The sequence below is a fragment of the Homalodisca vitripennis genome, unplaced genomic scaffold (genome assembly GCF_021130785.1).
Source record: "Homalodisca vitripennis isolate AUS2020 unplaced genomic scaffold, UT_GWSS_2.1 ScUCBcl_6524;HRSCAF=13772, whole genome shotgun sequence".
Classification (NCBI taxonomy): domain Eukaryota; kingdom Metazoa; phylum Arthropoda; class Insecta; order Hemiptera; family Cicadellidae; genus Homalodisca; species Homalodisca vitripennis.
The window spans coordinates 5,257-27,176 of NW_025782636.1; the positions used below are offsets into that span (position 1 = coordinate 5,257).

General features: G+C 34.1%; 1 protein-coding gene and 1 long non-coding RNA gene across 2 annotated transcripts; one reads left to right on the plus strand and one right to left on the minus strand.

Annotated features, from left to right (window-relative positions):
* The first annotated feature begins 362 nt into the window (after window positions 1-362).
* On the plus strand, window positions 363-12,219 carry LOC124373847 (tachykinin-like peptides receptor 99D). Its single transcript, XM_046832171.1, has 4 exons — window positions 363-505; window positions 2,089-2,310; window positions 8,873-8,987; window positions 11,346-12,219. Exons 1-4 carry the CDS (start codon window positions 401-403, stop codon window positions 11,453-11,455), a joined length of 552 nt encoding a protein of 183 aa, XP_046688127.1. The 5' UTR covers window positions 363-400; the 3' UTR covers window positions 11,456-12,219.
* A 2,265-nt stretch (window positions 12,220-14,484) lies between these two features.
* LOC124373846 lies at window positions 14,485-16,381 on the minus strand. The gene is made up of 2 exons (XR_006923479.1): window positions 16,036-16,381; window positions 14,485-15,179 (listed from the first exon to the last, which is right to left on the minus strand). It is a non-coding gene; the product is annotated as an uncharacterized LOC124373846 (long non-coding RNA).
* Window positions 16,382-21,920: the final 5,539 nt, after the last annotated feature.

Consider the following 21,920-nt stretch of genomic DNA (forward strand, 5'->3'; position numbering starts at 1 on the left):
TTGTATTGATTTTAAGTTCTCAATAACAATAAAATATGAAAACATTGGGAACTTCCGTACGAAGTTTTTGAGTCCTCAAACGTGATTTGTAGTCTTTCTAGGCATTTTAGTCAATTCACACACATTAACATCTAAAGTTTTCGGTATAGATGATGTCAAATTTGAGTTTTGGGAATATTTTCCACATTAGACATGGAAATTCCTCCGTGTTTGCTTCTATTCCTTCCTTTTGCTTGAGTAGAATGTTTATTTTCATTTTACCTTAAATACATAATATGGTAATATCATACTTTTAGGTGGCATTACGACTGCGCAGAGCGCTGGCTGGAACCACAAACAACACGGTCGTATGTACACCGTCTTCATCTTCCTCTTCACCTTCGTAATCCCGTTATTTGGGATGGCTCTTACTTATTCGTCCATTGCTTGGAAGATGTGGCGACGATCTTCTCCGGGCAACGCTGACCCGGATCGTGATCTGGTGCAGCTGAGAGCCAAGAGAAAGGTCAGTTTTGTAAGTGTCACCAAAAATGTTCCGAAAGCCATTACTTATCTACGTGTGATACATAAGTAATGATTGCTTAACCTAACACACCAAAATAATTAGCGTAATATTATTAGTAGTGCCTTTAAATGGATAATATTCAATTTGTATCTGAATACCCCTAAAAATATAGTTATATTTGTACTGCAGAGGTGAGCGTTTATATGCAAATTATTGAACCCTATTTTTATGTTTGAATTTAATGTGTGTTAGAAGTAAACCAAAGGTAGATGCACGGCAAAACTTTGAATGTTATGTCCTAGGAAAAAATATTAGATGGGCTGAAAAACTCCAATTGGTATTTTTAAGATAATATAATACAACATACTCCAATTACAAAATATGTTAAACTAATAACTTACATGAACCACGATTAAAAAAAGTTACCTTGTATAATATTTCAAATATTCTGAAAAAGATTAACTATATGAAGAATACTCGCTTTAAAAATAATGAGCTTTTCTGATAAAGGTTTGTAAAGAGTTCTTTTCCATGATGATCTTTAATAAGGTATTAAGACACGAGATATTCTGACCAATGCACATAGGGAAATTTGTTGAGAGAGTTATTGGAGGAATACTAAAACATCCAATATCAAACTTCTTGAACAGTAAACTCTCCGTTTAATTCATACAACTTACAAGTGACCTAGTAACAGCGCCTAGTTGCTATGTTATGGCTATCGTTACGTGTCAGTAATTCCGTAAGATATTGGACAGAATCCATTAAAGAAATTCTGATGGTCAATTTTAAATAGTTGTATACAAAAATATTACCCTTTATATAATTATTACCAATGAGTAATAATAATAGGATAGTATAATTAAACACCGATTCAATAACTGTAGGGAGATAACATTCATATAGCATAATTATATTAACATGGTACCAACTTAAAACTGTAATATAAATCTACTTATTTATTTATAAAAAAATGCAATGTCTGTATTATACTTAAATAAAATACTATTCAAAACTGGTCTACATTTTTTAATTCTAGTACTTGAAAAGCTATGAAAATTATCAAGAATTATTCAGTTTTTACACTAAGCAATAATAATTCATTTGTTTTTATATTGTAGAGTTATATTAATAATCCATTGCATGTATTTCATAGCTTGAAATACAAATATCTAAGCAAAATAACCTTTAAAAGCAAAACTCATTTATGAAAATTGATTTTGTAAAACAAGATATAGTAGTATCAAAAATCTAATTAACATTCACAGCATGGAAAGGCTTCGTTAGCGCCTGCCCTTAGCAACTGTGCTAAATTGTTGAAACGTTAAGTGAGGTAAATTAGAAACTTGCAGATTACAGCTAATTAGTCCATTTATACGTCAGGAGTGCCATTAAGGCCGTTATTTAATAATTGTGACCCACAAGCCTATAAGGAAAGTGTAATAATAGAATCTCCAGGCAATTGTCTTTAACAAACTATCCGACAATTAGTGTGCTTACTTTGATGTAATAACTTAGGAAGTGAATTTCATATTATAAGTTTTCCAATTAAGTTTAACAAAGTTTAACCATTACTTGTACAGGTGATCAAGATGTTGGTGACGATAGTAGTTTTGTTCTCGTTCTGTTGGCTGCCTCTCCAGATATTCAATGCCGTCTACAACTTCTTCCCCGCCTTCGCTAACACTACTACCGACACCTCGCGCACCCTCTATGCCCTCTCCTATTTCGGCTGTCTATGGCTCGCCAACGCCAACAGTTTTGTCAACCCTCTCATTTACTGCTTCATGAGTGAAAACTTTCGGGTATGAAACAATAAATATTTATTATTTCTTGTATTTATTTTATATCATCAGTTATTATAGTAGCATGTAATTGCGTATTTATTAAAGATATCTTACAAGTATAGTATAGTATATGTATATAACAAAAATACATGTCGAGGTTTTCTTTCAAGAAGAAATTATGGAGGCTTTGTATTGAAATATTAGGCAAAATTAACTAGCTGCCCTGAAAGCTATGGAAATTCCAATTTCCATTTAAATTAGTATTGTGTTGGCATATTATATCTATGCCATAAAACTAGCATAAATAGTAAATGTAACTGGTTTAAATTTAACAAAAATAAATATATGAATAAGCCAGGAGAGCGAGTTTTCGAAAATCTATCGCAGGACGATTGAGAGTTAATATATTGATTGTTTTCCTTAGTTTTGCACTTTAAAGCAGGAGCACCAAATAAAGGATCTATTAGTGGTAATATAAAAAGTAAAAACTTAAAGTAATGTTTTATTTTACCAGACGAACTTATAGCTAAGAAATCCTCTCTATCACTTAACGCTGGAACCAATGGATTAAAGGTAACTTACGAATCGTGAATAATAGCCGGGAAAGCGGACCGCTTACAAAGACATGACTCATCACAGTCACTCATCCAAGCAGCAGCCACACTCGACGTTGATTGATTTGATTATCTTGCGCCACTTGGCGCCGTTGGCAGTTTTTACATATACATAGACTGTAAGAATATAAAGTGTTAAAAAATCAGATAAGAAATAACTGATTTATTACAAGATTAATTTCTCTTTGCATGCTAAATCTCCACAGGTCTTACTCCAAACCACATGAAATATGATTTAGTGCTAAATTTTAGTTACCTCAATTAACATTCCACAAGCATCTTAAACAAATTGCGCAAACTTCAATAAGAGAATCACATGCTGAAAGTAAATTCATAAAGCAGGCAAGCAGGAATAGGTTACAGCCAGTATAAGAAGTGTTATAGTTACAGATAATGAAATAAAACATAAATTACAAGTAATTTACAGGTACAATAATTTAATACAGCCGGTAATATTTTCTAGAGCATATATTCCCCACTAACAAGTAAATTTCATGGTTAATGGTATAATGCGCGAAGGCAATATAAATGAGAAGTCAAAAATTGAAGATAATATCACAGTCATATAAGTAACAGCAACCCAATGCTTAACTCAGAATAATAATTAAGTCAGAACAATAAAATTTGTCTTTTTTGTGCGGGTCGATAATAGTAACGATAGGTAGCACAATCAATAAATTTGTAAACAAACCAAGTACAATCATATGAGGTTTTAACATGTGAAATTTGTATTCATAGAAGGAAAAAACAACAAAGTGGTAAGTCAATGCTATACATTGGTGACAAGATTTGATTTCAGGGTATTCTAGCGTTGTAGTACTCATGTGGTAAGGTATTTCGAGAAAGCTATAATCTATAAACGTAGTTTCAAGTTTACTTTGTATGAAATGTCATATCTACATAGAGGTAAATGAGTTCTCTGATGGTGCATGTCTAACCATATTTTGATGTTATTGAATCCTATTATTCAGGAGGATGACAAAATTGTTTCCGTCTGCAGGGCTTGTATAAAAATTAATTTTCCTTATTATTGTATGTATGTCCATCTTGTACCTGTCGGCAGGCCATCTCAAAATGTTAAAAACTATATATTTAAAATTGTTTACGTGATCTCAGCGAAGCTCGTTACGGGACAACTGCTGTGTTTTACTCCAACCTTATCATAGAAAAAATATAACAGTAAATATGTACAATACAGAATAAATAACGACGCTAGGTTACAATTGGTAAAACTATCGTATTTTTTCACCTAATCAGACTAATCAGACCTGCCACAGAGACAGTATTTACAAATTGTTTGGTTGTGTTTCGTTAGCTTGGCTTAACTAATAAAGTTTTACATGATGGCAGTGATTTGAATTTAACACTTTTTGTTAAATTGTAAACGAATTTAAGGAAAGTTTTTCTTATGATTAGTTTTGATAACCCTTAAGGTTTAAATCTTATAGTTTACATTCATAGAAATATAAATTTAATCTGTATTAAGTGAATATGTTCACAAAAAATTTCAGATTAATTGCAACGAAATCAAGCCTGCGTATTTACAAAGAAGTTTATTTAGGATACTTATTAGGATTACTTAAAACAATTGTTGTCTCCTAAGGTTTCAAGTTTACGGAGTTTCTAAACATTGAAAAGTTTTACGATCATATTACATGCCGACATTGAGGGTCATTGTTCCATGTGTATTTTCATAATTAAACATCTAAACTAATAATTCATCTTCAATTTGTCCTTTCGAGACAATGGACTCGTATGAAGTGTACCTTTATTTGGCTGATCCGACAGGAATATTTCTTGTTGGTTTCTGCATTATATATTTCCTTTTCGCATTAAAATTCCGTTAAAACATTATTATAGGTTAATAACTATGAGATATTGTATCAGAGATTTTTATTGTATTTAAATTTACAGGGAAAATATTTTTTTATTGGCTACTAATTATTGTAAAGAAAGACACAATATGGATTAATGAAATCATTAATCTTTCTTAAATATATTGCCTGTCTTAAATACTAGCTCTGTAAGGCTAAAAAACGCTATTTTATGATGACGCTTTACAAGTAAACAATGTTTTACTAGTTTATGTTTTGCTACTGTGTTGATCTTATTTCAATGTCACGGAAGTTTCGGCTTGTGTATCTCACGTGATCGCTAATGTACTGGAAAAATTGGCGACAACGGCGTTCGCCAAGGTTATGCTCTCTACTATCGGTAACAAAAGTGACTGAATAACGAGGAAAGATAATATGGGGATTTATTCAACTGTAGAATTCCAGATCCTATAATCCATAGTACTTTTATTTATTTGTAATATAATTGGATAAGTTTGCTATTGTGAAGTACATTGAAGTGTTAGTATGGTTATTTAAATTATATTTTATCGTTATTATAACACTTTAATTATACAATTTTGTACTTATTTCCCTTAGAAAATCTAACTTTCAAGTCAAATCTCTTCGAAATTTGAAAAGCCTTGTGATCTTCAAAAAATACTTTAGTTATGATATTTAATGCATTATTGTAATAGTGGCTTTTAAATATCAATAAAAGACTAAAACTTATCCGTTTTAAATTTTCACCGTCACACTGTATTCACATAAATGTCAACACGGTTCACGGTAACTTTGCAAACATATAAGTTATTTCGTACAATTAAAACCCTGAGGCAACACTGTACAGATGTCGATTAAAACAATCTGTATTATGTTTAACTCGTATGAAGTATAACTTTCCTGGAATCTCAATGTACTGATATTGCAAATTAATCGTAAAAGTTACAAGATAGCTTCAGGAATTAGACATTACTTGCGCACAAAACAATATATAGGATGTTTAAGAACTGTACGGAAACATTTAGGGAAATTGATTTTTGTGTCGCGAAAAACAAAACATTTATCATAAAAACGAATTAGAAATGCTTAGTTTTTATTCTTATTTCATAAATCAGTAAAGATCAAATATGTAGTTATGTGTGTGGTAACATATTTCTTCAATTACTTCTGCAAAGTCGTATTACAACATCCTATATAAAACTATTAGATGTATCATAACGATATGTAGTCGCATTATGATGCTTTATATGGTTCATTACTGTGGGTATACCCTGTATTACTTATATTGCAGCAAGGTGGTGTATGTTGTTCGATAATGTGAGGTACACCGTTGTACGGGAATTCGAAATTAAAATTTGGGTGGCAACTTCTCCATGGGGTTTGGAGTTAACCAACACTCCAAATCTAGCGTTGACTGAAAAAATACATTCTCAAAAAACCAAATAAAATATGGCTTAAAACAAATTTGTTATCACTTTTGAAATAAAGTTTTGTTTTAGATATGATTTCAACCCTTTAATGTTACTTATGGGAAACAACAACACTCAATCTAAAATAAAGCTTTGTTACTGGTTCACTTTATAGAGGAACTTTATTAGAAGTAAACTTATGCTTTAAAAACCTGGACTTTTCTTTTTTTGATCTTACAGATCCATAATATAATCAATTCCGTAATTAAAATATTGACTAATTACTATTTAAGTATGCTTTTTTAAAGAATACAACATTTGATTCCATATTATTAAAAACTTTCAGAATGAGTGAGAGTTCTAAGTGGAGAGACTAAAATGCATAATGAACCCAAAAAACATAACGTATATAGAAATAATATATATATATATATATATATATATATATATATATATAATATTATTATATATATAAGCAAATAAAAATATTGGATAAAACTTGAAAAAAACATAACTTTTTTATATTTTATGAGTAAAATAAAATAACATATGTCAAATATTTATAGCTGCTGCCGGATAATAACTTATATTGCTTTAATTAAATAATTTGTGTAGTCAAATTTTTACATCTATACACCTTGGCATTATTTCTCGCTTACTACCTTCTCACTTCTTCATGCATCTGAAGTAGGGTAACAAATAGACAAACAAAACTTGGACATAAACCAATATCAGCCATACTATAGCTTATGCAATTTTAAAAAGATATATTGTTTACTAAGTGCTATAAAATTAAGCCTTTAAAATATAAATTGTTAAATAGAATAATAAAACAAAACCATACTACTCATTACAAAAAAAATCTGTTTAGTTATTCTAAAATTAAAAGCGAATACAAACACGTACAAAATAACTAGTTTTGAAAACAATGTTAATAAATGCAGTCAGACGAATAATCCACTTAAGCAATTCACATTTGTTAATACCACTAAACTATTAAAACTAATACTGTATCATTTTCCATCTCAAAAATCATTTAATCTTTCTAAATATTCTATGTTTAAGGATTTCAATTAACTGTACCGTATAAATTTAGAATAAATAGTTATGATTTAAAGGTTTGTTTGAAATAATTATGATACGTTTAAAAAACGTATTCAGCGATAAAATATTTCAAACGTTATCATACAATTATTAAATCAAACATAAAATCTTTACTAAACATAATTGTACAAACTGTATAATTTTGAAGCTTCGACACATTTTGATCAATGCTTTTCATACATTTTGCTCTCCATTATAATACTGAACATGCTGGAATATTTGTTAAATAATGACAGATTTTATATTGATTGTGCCATGTGTACGCCATTACTACTTTCACGAAAAGATTACAAATAAACTGGGATAACTATATTTAACTGTAAATAAATATTATTTTAATCTAGAGGTGGAAATATGTTAAACGTTTTAGTGTTCTTGTCATCAATTTAAGTCCATAAAACATTTACTCCTTTATAAATAAATAAACGCTTCAATCGATTCCATATTTTTGCATTAAAACTATACTTTTATTTATTGGCTGAGCGGTAGTGAAGCGAGTTTTATTTTATAACTCGTAGGGTTAGATAATTATCTGCCTGTATGTCTTGTTGTATGTTTGTTTGTCTGTAGAATGGTTATAGAACAATTGTGCATGTAGTTTCATTTATAAATGAGCAACAATGAAATCTATGACGGTACATGTATATTCAATGGATTTGGCAGTGAGTTAGCAAAACAATTAACGTTAGGAGTTAAGATGCAGTTCAAAGTCAGTTATAAAAGTCGGTGAAAATATTTTATTTCAGAACAATTCTTGCGTTGTAGTACTCTCCCTACTTCACCGGAACTTTTATTATTAGATTAGTATTATGATAACTAACTCTATAAAAAGTTCTTTAATATTATATGGCAAGATATCTCGAGCAAAATCGTATATAGGTTTAAAATTTTGCACTGTAATAACTTTTTACACAGATAAAAATCATGGAGTTCGCTGAGTGTCAATGAATTATATCACTCTGTACATTGAAACAATATTTAGTGTGTACTGATAGGATGAAAAAAATGTATTTTCTACATAATGTTTCTCTGCCTATCTGTCCTCAGAACACATAAAGTCTTAAATGAGTTATAAACCTGTAATTTTGCATGCAACAAATTAAGTTAAGCTATACTGCATGCCTAACTATAAACTGATACGTGGGGGGGGGTGGCCCACTCCTACCTTGTAAATAACAGATTTGTGAACGTAAATATATATATATATATACACTGTGTGTGTGTGTGTGTGTGTGTGTGTGTGTGTGTGTGTGTGTGTGTGTGTGTGTGTGTGTGTGTGTGTGTGTGTGTGTGTGTGTGTGTGTGTGTGTGTGTGTGTGTGTGTGTGTGTGATGACTGGCCACATCTGTTTGTTGGTGATATTTCACTAATTCACACGTTATCTAGTAGATTCAGATGTGTGAATGTATAGCATAATATAAGTTAGTGCCCAAAAATATTCAATTTTTTTCTCGAGACTTAACCAAACAATCTGGTAGATTCTGGTTGGTTAATTTATACCATATGATGGTGAGTGACCGGCGACTTTCGTCTTATTTGTTTTGTTTCATTGATAATTAATGTGTTTATAATGAGACAGTAATTTATTTATGTATGAAAATGTAAAAATATGTTACAGGCAGATTTGCGTGACTTGTTTTGGCGGGTCTGGAGGCGAGAGAATAACCGGCAACATCATGGCGGTTCTCTCCGCAGCTCTACGCGCACTACCATAAGCTTAGCTCACCATTCAGGTACTTTGTTTTTTTCAATTAAATACATATTAAATGAATTTTATAATGTATAATCCATCAAAATTTAATTTTGTATCTTATTTTACAATTTAGTCAAGTTAACTTCATTCTAATTTCATTCTGAGCCTTAGTATTGTTAATGCATTTTAAAACGGAGTAGTATTATGAATTTCAGGTCTGTAGTTCATTATTACATAATGTAATAATATATTTTGAATAATTTTAGGGTTCACAAAATAGCGAACTAATGTTATTGAAAATATCGTTCACTTTATGCTTAAAAATACATCTCTCAAAGGCCTTTATAATCAGAAGAAAACTTGTTTCGGCAGACTTATTTAGGTCTCTGTATTTTGTCTAAACATAATTCAGAAAATCTCAAAATATTTACAAGATAAAAAGAGGTGCAATAAGGAAGTTTTTTGGCAATAACTAATTATAAAAATATGAAAGATTCAAAAGATTTTTCTCTTTTTATATTTGTAATTGTAGATTAACGCAGACATAGTTTTTTAAGAAATACTAAATATGTTTTGCATAAATTGCTATTTGTTGTAGGTTCCAGTAAAATATAAATAGTTTTTATTATTAGCATGTTGATTTTTAAACAAATGTGTTCATAAGCTGTAGGTATCAAATAATTTAAATAATAGTATATTAAACAGGTAAATTAATAATTAAGTTTATAATCTGTTATAATGTTAAGTGAAACATTTTTTCAATGAATTTAAATATTGTATCGTTTAATGCATAGAATTGGAGTTCCAAATTTATATGTCCAGTATTTGTAAGAGAATTTTCATCAATATGTTGTAGATAGCGTTCCATATTAGTTAAATTTTTTATACATGTTAAATCATTCATACATTTTAAACATTGAATAATCTCCTTGTGGCAATACTTTTTACATATTATGTTATATGCAATTAGAAAGGTCTCAATCTTAGCTTAGCAGCGACCAATCTAGAACGTGGATCCAGCTTTCCCACTCCAAACCATTGAAGAGCTACTCTCAAGGTTTCATTACTCACCAAGAATGCACAACTATCCTTGGCACTTATTAGTTGTTTAGGAGCATGAAGTTAGTCTGCTTCATTTGCCTTTTCCTTTGTTCCAGTTTATATAGAACATAAAGAGCGAATTTTAAATTGGACAAAGAAATAATTTTCGTACAAATGTTTCCTATTACATTTGCATGTGATAGAGTTATCACTTATGTATGACTCGTTTTTTTTTAATAAATCATTATAATGTTCATTTTGTTCGATAGTTCATTATAGCCATTTGAAATATTTAATAGAAGTCTCTTCTTGAAATTGTATTAATAAATAAATTTCTCTTTAACATTTAGTCACCATCTTGGTTTTGTGTCTAATTCTTCAGAAATAAATAAGAATATATATATATAACTATATAGTGCATAATAAGTATATTTTTTATATTATGGGCGAACTGCACTTTAATTGTATAGATTCACTTAGTACTGTATCAAAAGCCAGTGTAACCGAAATACCATAAAAAAACTTCACGCTACTTATAAATTTGTAGTAATTATTAAGAAATGTGATAAAAGAACGCCAATATCTGAACACACCTAATCGTCCCAAATAGACCCAAAAATGTATATACCAAATAGATCTATACCCCAAAATTATAACGAGACTAAAATTCTAGAGGCTAGAATATTTAAACTTGCAAGAACTTACCTAAAGTAAGGATGTAAAATACGATTAGTACAGGAGAATAAGGGATTAAATAATAAAAGCAAGGGAATTCTTAAATATATACGTTGGAACTCCGAGATCAAAAATATTCAAGTGTTGCAAGAGTAAGAGGCCATAACATTCTTAATTTATCTTGATACTTTGAGAGGTGATAAGACATAAAAGCGATTATCAGCAAAAAATATGTATAATACATTGTTTATTTATATATGCAGTGTATTTGGTGTTCATATAGTGGTATGATGTATGACAGTCATTCTCAAAGTGGTGTATTCCTCTTTATATTATATAATAAAAAAATTGTTTGCTACAAATCGTTCATTTATTATCTAATTATAGAGCATGACCATTTTAATATCTATATTTCTGAGGAGATAAATTTATTTCAGTAACAGCTCACCAATTTTAGGAAGTATCTGAAAGTTTATAAAACCTGCGAATTTTTTGCATTGACATTTTTTTCAAATTTCTTAGCATTGTTATATTTTATGCAATATTAATTCTCTCAAAAGTGCTTTATTATTAGTAGTGATTTTGAGGAGCAATTCTGTGTATTGATTTTGTTTTGAATGTATTATTGCAATTTTTATTTTCTTAAATATCATTATGAATAAAAATTACTGATTTTTTACAGATTATCCCAGATCGTTTCGAAGATCAAAATACGAAAGATCATTCAAAAGCACATCATTCGAAAAACATCCTGACAACAGAAAATACAACGCTGTTCACTCCTACCTTTAGAGAAATGTCTACTTCAATCCAGGAAGATATGAAGTCAGAAAGACATTTCACTATAAATCAGCTAATGAAAGAAAGATGAGGCGTCATCAAATTCAGAAAAAGGCGTTGACTGCAGAAAAGGAAGACACCTTTCCGAGTTCTTGTGTAATTACTTCCATTTCATTTTAGGTTAGGTTTAGGTGGCCTAATCATTTTATCGACACAATGCATAAAACATTGAACTCAAGGAGGGTTTAAAAAGAATTTATAAGGAATGTAAATCCATGCGGTAAACATCAAAATTAAAATAATGTTAAAACTTAGAAAATACAACATTGTAATTTATATAAATTATAGTATATTTTGTTGTTTTACAATATTGCAACAAGTTTTATAAATTTACGTTCAAGTTATTATTGTTTTAAACGTTATAATTGTCAAGTTATAATACAAGCATTCAATAAATATTTAATTCTTTTTACATGTTGTAAGCTATTGTAAAATAGTAATATCTAAGATGTGCCTCTATCATTTTTAAACTAATCGAACATATTAAAAGCATTTAGTACAAAGATTACTTATGAAGCAAGACCAAATATAACGTGAGCATTTACCGAAAATGTAAGATAGAATAATTATAGTTTTGTTTTCACAATTTTGAACAATAAATCAAACTAAATAATTAAAAGTGGACTAACTGTTTATTGCACAAACTGGAAAGTTATTATATGTTATATATTGTACTCATACGTATAAAGATACTAATTACTCAAACACTTACAATCGCAACAAAACACTACTAAGGTTTCATTATGTATACGCATTTAAAATTCAACGTTTCCTTTGAAAGATTGTAGACGCTAAATATTAATGGATCCTATAATGATAATGGAAACTGAATATGTGATGTTGATTTTAACTGTGATGTTTAGTGGTTGTACCTTTTAGCTGTGAATGAATGTATTTTTGTACATTTCTTTTAAATGTAAATATATATTTACTGTGAAAGTTAGTACTATTTTAATAACAATCCTGAAAAAATGCTAATAGATAATAGGGCGTAACATGAAGTTTCCAAAATAAAACAATGGAATATGAGGCAAGTGAAATAGTTTAATAACTTAATAATAAATTCATAAAAACACATAAATAATTTTTAATAGTTGGTATTATGCTCTCTTTGTAAATTTCGGATTAAAATAGAATATAACACTGTTTTCTAACTACAGAATGATCATCCTATTATGCCTACTCTATTATTGTCTAGGCACACAATTTTCACCATTTAATTCTTGTAGTATGTATTAACTATTTACTTTTACATCTATGAGAGAAACGATTATATCATCATATAAGAACAATCAGTTTCAAGATAATATTCGTGAGGGTCTTTTTATATCTTATTATTAAAAATCTAATAAAAACTACAGATTAATTTAATAAGTACTATTCATGAGCATTATATTAATCATTCTCAGTACCGCAAACACATCGCAGGGGTATTGGAGAACCAATTGCATCCACTGCTTTGGCTCCTCAGGGTGAAGAAGGGGTAGTACTAGCTATACTTAGAACTAACGCGAAAAATACATGTGATTCCAATGGAAGGTAAGTGTGAATCATTCTTTCCAAACTAAATTTCCAATCTCTCCTGAAGATATCAATTTTATCTTCATAAAAAACACATGCAACAAGAATTATTGTAGTATTTACCATTTTTACACTTGTTATTGCTAAATTTTTAATGTTTTCAAGGACAATATTCTGTATCCGAAACAACTGAAACTGTAAAACTGTATGGTATTGGCAAAAACAAATCCACAATTGACGCGTTGAGCAGCGTTCTGAAAAATGAAATGTAATTAAATGAAAAATGTCTTTATTTACAGAGGCGAAGATATGACTTAAAATTCCTCTCTACCACTTAACCTATAAACCTCCTCAGGTGTGTTCTGCACTACCTTGTAGATGGGTTGACAGCTATAAAGAAAACACATGTGCTAATCATATTCTTTAATGTTTCTAAGGCATTTGACTGTGTACCATGACAAAATTTTATAGAATTTCGGGAAATGTAGTATCTGTGGAATCCCTTACATATGGCTGGCCTCTTACCGCATCCAAAATTAAGATAATCATGACGTACCCCACAACTATGTTCTTTAGGGATCGATTAGTCCTGATGTATTTCTGTGGTTTGAGTTTAGTTATGCACCAAGGAAAACTAAGTCAATATACTACAAAACAATTTGTTTTAAAAGTAAAACATTAAAAGATCTGGAAATCCTTTCATTAATTACTACATCACTGACTGAATTAGAAAAAAATCAGTTAAGAATGTCACGCCTTAAATGTCATGTGATGCCAGTTTTTTGTGCTGAGTTTTGTGGTCAACAAAGTCGAATGCTTTTGATAAGTCAAGAAACGCACCTCTAGAGGTATTTTGATATTCCAAACTCTCTTCGACGAAGTCGCCCAAACGCATAAGAGTTTTTATAGTAAATTTACCTTTTTTGAACGCAGTTTTCATCTTGAAGTTGGTTGTGTTGTTACCTCACCCAGGAAACAATATGGTGGCTAGCTCAGAGATGGGTCGGGGTCGGTGGTCCTAGAGGGTCTAGCACTTATACTGGAATGGTCTTTAGGGCGCCACCTCATTTGCAAGATACACACACAGGGGGAGAATGAGGAAACTATCCCTGACGCCGGCCGGAAGAAGATGAAATGTCCTTAGAGTTAGAGAAATAAAGGAATATTATTCTCGCTCCGCTGTTGGGTCGGGAGGGTAAGGCCGGCTTTTACACAGTATTACTAAGATCAGGTCTAGGTCGACCCCATGGACCCTACTTACTGTATAACTTATAATCAATACTAAAGTTAAACTATCCAGTACACAACTAGTCTCAGCTCTTCATTAACATTGACAGATTATTAATAATATCGGTTGCTTGGATTAAAATGATCGAATGTTAATATCTACAATCTGTGGTGCAAGTCAACACAATTCTGGTAACTGAACGAGCAGAGAGGATTAATCAATGAGGCACCTGTTTCGATAATTTGAGCTTAATTTAATGCCAAGGCAATAGAAAGTAAAAGCCACTCAATAAATACACACAAAAGAAATCACATGCATCAGGGGTTCATGCCCTAATAAACATTCACAATATATATCTATTGTTCCTGCAAAATAAAAGTAAACCTTGCTAAATTAATGAGAACAGTTCGCTCAAGCAAAACAGAGCTATACCCTAATAATGAAGCTATAAATAAATATACTTTTCAAACAAATAGGCTCTAACTATGTTAAATGATAGGATGTACTAGTTTGCTCGAGCAAAATAAATCTAGCCAATACAGAGATAATTAGCGGTGGCCACCGAAAATAATAAATAGGACACATATATCTTAACAGAGAATAAATAGAACAATTATTAATACATGTTTAAAACGACAATATTATAGACTATGGAAACAGCCAATATACTATTCAGCTTAGTTCATATAACTTCACTCTGGAAGTGGCAAATACTGAGTCTGTTTCTGTGTCCCACACAAAGGAATAGTGGTCACCGATACGGTCGAAAGTTATAATTAAGAGTTAGACTTATCGGTTGAAGTCTGATAAGGTCCGTCCTGGGGCGATAGTGGCATGTCAAGGCCATCCAGGTGTGAAGAGACGATGCCGGCCGACCGGGATGCAAGGGAACACGTCACAGCCAAACTTGTGTCGTCGACCAGAACCCTTAAACATGAATTCCTCATTCCTAATTAAACTATACCATTTAAGGACAACAATTAATCCTGAATTCAGTAATAACATAATTTGTTTGCCAGAAATAATGCAGGTACTACATTGGTAAGGCTTTAAAGCACCGTGCCAAGGACACTTAAACGTGAAACAGTAATATATTGAACATTGTGAAACAGGTTTATTTACATAATATAAGTAAAGTTAATAATAAAATTGGCTATTACTAGTAATAAGTGGAATGCCATTCTCAAGCCAATTAATAGTTTCAGCCAATTGAGTAGGCCACAATCACCTTGAAAAGTGAGTGAATTGAATGGTGATTTTAATTTCAAACAAGAATAAATCATATTAAGCTACTGAGTTATCGTACATATCAACGTACACCAAGTAATGGCAGGGTTTTGAGATAAACATATTTTATGACAAGTATCCAAGATTCAATATACATGCAGGGAGACATTCATTTGTAAATAATATGATTGTACGTTAATATAAATAGTAGAAACTAGAAATAGCCTGAATAAATAGTAAAATAACTTTTAACAAGTAACAAGTATTGATAGGTTACACATCAAACAAATTGGTTCAGCGTTAATTAATTTGAACAGGACCATTCTTATAGGATAAAAATTACGATTAATAAATATAGTTTACTTGGTAACAATGATTTGAAATCTCTAAATTTGTAATACATAAGATTGAACATAAATTAATTTTCCTATACCAGCCGGCCTTAGTCCTGAATGTAATGAAGTTTGACATCATGTTAATCGGTTGATTGCAAGATAACTCTCGGGATAATTGATTCCTTAGATGTAGCAGAATTTATATATTGCACTGTTCTTACCTCAGAGTCCAAGAAAATCCTCGAAATAATTACAAGACGACGAGAAGACCTGAGGGTGGCAAACGATGATCCTCGAACTTCAACTTTTCTTCACAACGTGGTCCTTGCTCGTTAACTACTGTTACGTACATCACGGCTGATAATAGCGCCATCTAGGTCAAGCTTGGCTACTGGGTCAATCTACGGATTTTTAGATTCGCCGGTAAGTGGAGAGCGGCAATATCTGACCATTTTCGCTAATCATTACCTTACGGTGTCGGACAATTACGGGCGCGCACCGCAACTGATTAATTCTAAACGGGGTGATCAGTCCCGTTTCCGAGTGCAGATAAGGCCTATGATTGCGAAACGTTTACAAATACCCCTCTTCCCGAAGAAAATGTCCCACATTTTCTTACTAGGTCTGATAGCTCTTCAAATCCGAGACATGCCAATTTCCAATGCGTTTACCTTGCTGGTCTTCTAAGGCATACACTGTTGGAGATAGCCTTGCAGCCACTACGTAAGGACCAACATACCTTGGTGTTAGCTTGGCAGAGAAAAAGTTTGCCGCATCTGACTGAGCGAAATTTCGCTTCAAGACCAGGTCCCTCACCCTAAATTCCACTGCTCTTCGTCTAAGGTTATACCGATGTGCTCCACGTTGATGGGATTCTTCCAATCTCCTCGATACTACCTGATAAAGTTCCCGCAGACCCTTGAGCTTCTCACAATACTGGTTTGTGTCTTCTACTGCAGGCAAATCCTCGCAGCGAAGAATATCAAATCCATCTCCAGTTGCTGATAGCTCCCTGCCAAAGTTCAGATAGGCTGGCGAAAACCCCGTGGATTCATGAGTAGCCGTTCTTAAAGCAAATCCTAGTTGAGCCACATGACCGTCCCAATTTCGATGGTTGGTGCCCACATATGATCGGAGCATGTTGCCAATTGTCTGGTTTATCCTTTCGGTGGGGTTGGCCTGTGGGTGTCGACTAGCATTAAAAAGAGCTTTTACCTTGTAATTAGCCATTAGAGTCCTCATGGGATTCCCAATAAACTCGGATCCATTATCGAAAATACAATATTTTGGAACACCATATACCATAAAAACATCCTCCTCCAGGTACTTAGCTACCACACTTGAAGTTGCAGTTCTCAATGGTCTCAGGATGGCGTACTTCGTGAAGGTGTCAATGATTACTAAAAGATACTTAAATCCTTTCAGAGACCGAGGAAACGGTCCCATAAGATCGGCAGCAATCATTTGCCACGGCGCGTTGACTCCTCTTCTCTCGCCCAACATTCCCCCTGGTTTCTTCTTTTCCTGTTTCACTTGTTAGCAGGTCTGACACTTAGAAACGTAACGAGCAACGTCGTACCTCATCTTAGGCCAATAGTATTTTGTTTGCATTCTACGGAAAGTCTTTAAAATACCCAAATGGCCCGCTGTAGCTTCGTCATGGCACTCTTGCAAAGCGAACTGTCTTACATCCTTAGGCAAGACTAATTTCCATGAAGAATCTTCCTCTTCTTGAAGCTTTTGGTAGTCACTCACAAGTTTCCAAAGCTCTTGGTCCTTCACTCGCCACTGAGGATAAGAACTGGGATCATGTTGAACTTTCCTCAACATACCCCTGTACCACGTATCCTTCACCTCATCGGGTATCTTCAAACTACACAAAACAGCAGGCGGTTGGTCTTCCTGGTTAGAAACAGCTCTGGAAAGGAGGTCGGGAACAACATTGTCTTTGCCCTTCCTATGGATTAGTTCAAAGTCGTAGGGCTGTAGCCTTAATGCCCATCTTGCAAGTCGGCCCTGCGGATCCTTTAGGTTATTCAACCACAAGAGGCTATAGTGGTCGGTAATTACCCTGAACTTAGTCCCTTCGATATACGGTCGAAACCGTTCCACAGCCCAAATTACCGCCAGGCATTCCCTCTCTGTGGTAGAATAATTTTGTTCTTGACGAGAAAGGGTCCCACTAGCATAGGCAACAACTACTTCACCTCGTTCCGACTCCTGGCTAAGGATAGCCCCAATTCCAACGCCAGATGCATCACATGATAAGGTAAATGACTTGGTAAAGTCCGGACAAGAAAGTATTGGTGAAGCTATGAGACAGGAACGTATATCGTCAAAGGCCTCCTGCGCCTCCATCGTCCATTCAAATTTCTTACGCTTCTTCAACAATGCGGTTAGAGGGTACATTCTAGTGGAAAAGTTAGGTATGAACCTGCGATACCAACTAGCAGTACCACAAAATTGTCGGACTTCTTTCTGGTTCTTAGGTACAGCTAGGTCCAATATAGCTTTTATCTTCTCCGGATCACATTGGAGACCTTTCTCGCTGACAACATATCCCAGGTAACGAAGCTGCGGGCGGCAAAACTGACATTTCTCTCTATTTAGGGTTAGCTTGGCTTCCTTAATCCTTCTGAAGATTTCAGAAAGCACCCGTAAGTGTTGTTCAAAGGTAGGCGTAACAGCAATAATGTCATCCAAGTAGACAAATACAAATGGCTCTAGATCTGGTCCAAGGACATTATCCACAAACCTCTGCCAAGTTGCTGGGGCGTTTACAGAGCCCAAACGGCATTGTCACGAACTGGTACAACCCTCGACCAGGGATGGCAAATGCGGTCTTCTCTTTACTGCTCTCATCAAGTGGAATTTGCCAATATGCACTTTTTATATCTAAACTAGACAGGTAACGAGCGTCTCTCAGCCGATCCAATATGTTGGTAACCATGGGTAAGGGATATGCATCCTTCTTTGATATCTCATTAACCTTCCGAAAATCTACACAGAATCTTTTTGAACCATCCGGCTTATCCAATAACAATATGGGTGAAGACCAGTCGCTTTTCGACGGTTCCACAACACCAAGCTCTAACATCCTGTCCAACTCGTTATTGACTAACAGTTGGCGGGCTGGTGAAAGAGGGTAATATCTCTGTTTAATTGCCGGAGCCTCTCCAGTGTCGATCACGTGCTTCACTTTATCAGTTAGCCCCAAGGTAGATCGTTCATCGTGGAAATGTTGACTGACAAGTTGATCAAGCTGTATCTTCTCTTCTGTAGTGAGATGTTCAGTGGATTTAATTCCTTCGATAGAGAAACAAAATTCTTGCTTGACTTCTGTTCCAAAATCCCATTTACGATTATGTACGTCAGCTACTATATGCAATCTATCCCAGAAGTCAATTCCCAGAATTAATGTATGAGGCAGAGTAGGCACAACCAATACATTCAGATACTCAGTTCTTCCCATTAAGGTTATTGGCAACGTTACCACACCTTTAACTGTGTGTCTAAAACTGTCAGCCACCTCCATATATTTACCTGAACATTCCCTCAAACGGGCCGGAAACTGTTCTAAAAATACTAAGGCCGTCCTTACCTAAAATTGTCTGGGTAGAACCCGAATCTAAAAGAGCTTTAAACTCTTTCCCAAAAATTCTTACTTTCATGTAAGGTCGGGTGTCATGCTGAGAGGTTTCCAATATATAGGCCACACAACAATCATCCTGAGATGGGCGACAAGCAGACCCAATACTCCTTAAATATTTTTGTCTTCGGGAGGCAACAAGTTTTTACTTGGTGCACTCCCTGATCTTTGAGTTTTTTGACTGGCAAGTTGAACAATTAGCTTTTTTCAAGCCAGGAGTTCCACAGCCATAACAAAATACTTTGCGTGCCATAGTACATTGCGAGAACCGATGCCCTAGGCTAGAGCAATTCCAACACCTCAATGATGAATCAGATGGTCTCGAAGTATTTGAGGTAATGGTCGCGAGGTGAGATGTCTTCCGCCTATTAGGTTGTGTTCCCCAAGACAAATCAGGTTCTAGAACTCGTGGATAACGCTGAGGAGGGTGATGCGTCAATGATCTTAAACGACCTAACTCAGCCTTCCTGCCTAGTTCTCTCAGACTTTCCATATCCTTAATATCGAACATGCAGAGCTTCTCCTGTAAGTAAGGGTTTAGGTTCTTCAACACTTGCTGCAACCGTTCACTTTCAGATACTTTAACTGATAGCCTCCCATACAATCCTTCAACAGCGGCCAAGAACAAATCTATATACTCCTCGGGTCCCTGGACACGATTTCTTATTTCTTGTCCCAGCATGTCATCGTAGTCTGGACTTTGGAATACCAACTTCAGTTCCTTACAAAGCTGTTCCCACGAAGAAAGAAACGCGTCCAACAGCCGATCGATACCAGATCAATGCAGTCCCCGTGAACAAATCAACGGCAGAGTCAAACAGTTCCTGGTGAGTGAGACCTCTTGCGCCCCTTAACTCCTCAACTCTCTCCAAGAATGCTCCCACACTTTGTCCAGACTCAATGTCAAATTTCAGACCCCATTTATATACAGGAATTGCTTTTTGTCCCAAAATACCTCCTGTTGACTAAGGAAGATTCAACATTCTGAGTGTGACCCGCCGACACAGAAGCTGTTGTAGGCATCTGAGCTACGCTGATACAAGGTTTTGAAGAAAGAAACAACATCAGCCTCGCAAAAGGTATAGGGATTCTCCGACACGATTTTCTTCGGCAGCTCTCCGTTACTCCAGTCCACATTCGGCCCTATCTTTGTACTCTGCTCTTCCTCCGATGTCTTCTTATATCCCTGGAGTGACTGCAAAAGGTTCTTAGACTTGGTCAACAAATCGGTTTTACGCCGCTCCATGCCATCATTGGCAGACGCTGCAATCGGTATTCTCTCAATCCTAATGTATAAATGATATAGCCTATCATGAAGTCTCTGGAATTCTCGATCCTTGCCATTACCATCATACTCGTCCACCAAAGAACCTAGATCTCCATACTTTTCTTCGCACTTCTCAAGTTCCTCCTCTGTATCTAATTGGTTAATAATACTTTTATCAACACCTATATTTGTTGAAAAGCACTGAGCAAGCCGCTTCCTCAATTCTCCAGCACTGCCCTTATGATCAACTCCCCTAATCTGGAGCTCATACTCTACTTCATCCTTTCTTAAGTAATAGGCCGTCATGTTGAGTGCAGACACCAAGTTCCAAACATTAACAGAAAAATTCATACACAAATACAGTACAGTTCAAAATACTAACTTCAACAAGAAACCTTGTCCCAAACACATCAATATTTACAGTTTACAAAATTACAGCACAAATTAAATATAAAATAAATTAAAAGCTAGGCCCCACGTTGATGGGCGCCATTTTGTTACCTCACCCAGGAAACAATATGGTGGCTAGCTCAGAGATGGGTCGGGGGGTCGGTGGTCCTAGAGGGTCTAGCACTTATACTGGAATGGTCTTTAGGGCGCCACCTCATTTGCAAGATACACACACAGGGGGAGAATGAGGAAACTATCCCTGACGCCGGAAGAAGATGAAATGTCCTTAGAGTTAGAGAAATAAAGGAATATTATTCTCGCTCCGCTGTTGGGTCGGGAGGGTAAGGCCGGCTTTTACACAGTATTACTAAGATCAGGTCTAGGTCGACCCCATGGACCCTACTTACTGTATAACTTATAATCAATACTAAAGTTAAACTACCCAGTACACAACTAGTCTCAGCTCTTCATTAACATTGACAGATTATCAATAATATCGGTTGCTTGGATTAAAATGATCGAATGTTAATATCTACAATCTGTGGTGCAAGTCAACACAATTCTGGTAACTGAACGAGCAGAGAGGATTAATCAATGAGGCACCTGTTTCGATAATTTGAGCTTAATTTAATGCCAAGGCAATAGAAAGTAAAAGCCACTTAATAAATACACACAAAAGAAATCACATGCATCAGGGGTTCATGCCCTAATAAACATTCACAATATATATCTATTGTTCCTGCAAAATAAAAGTAAACCTTGCTAAATTAATGAGAACAGTTCGCTCAAGCAAAACAGAG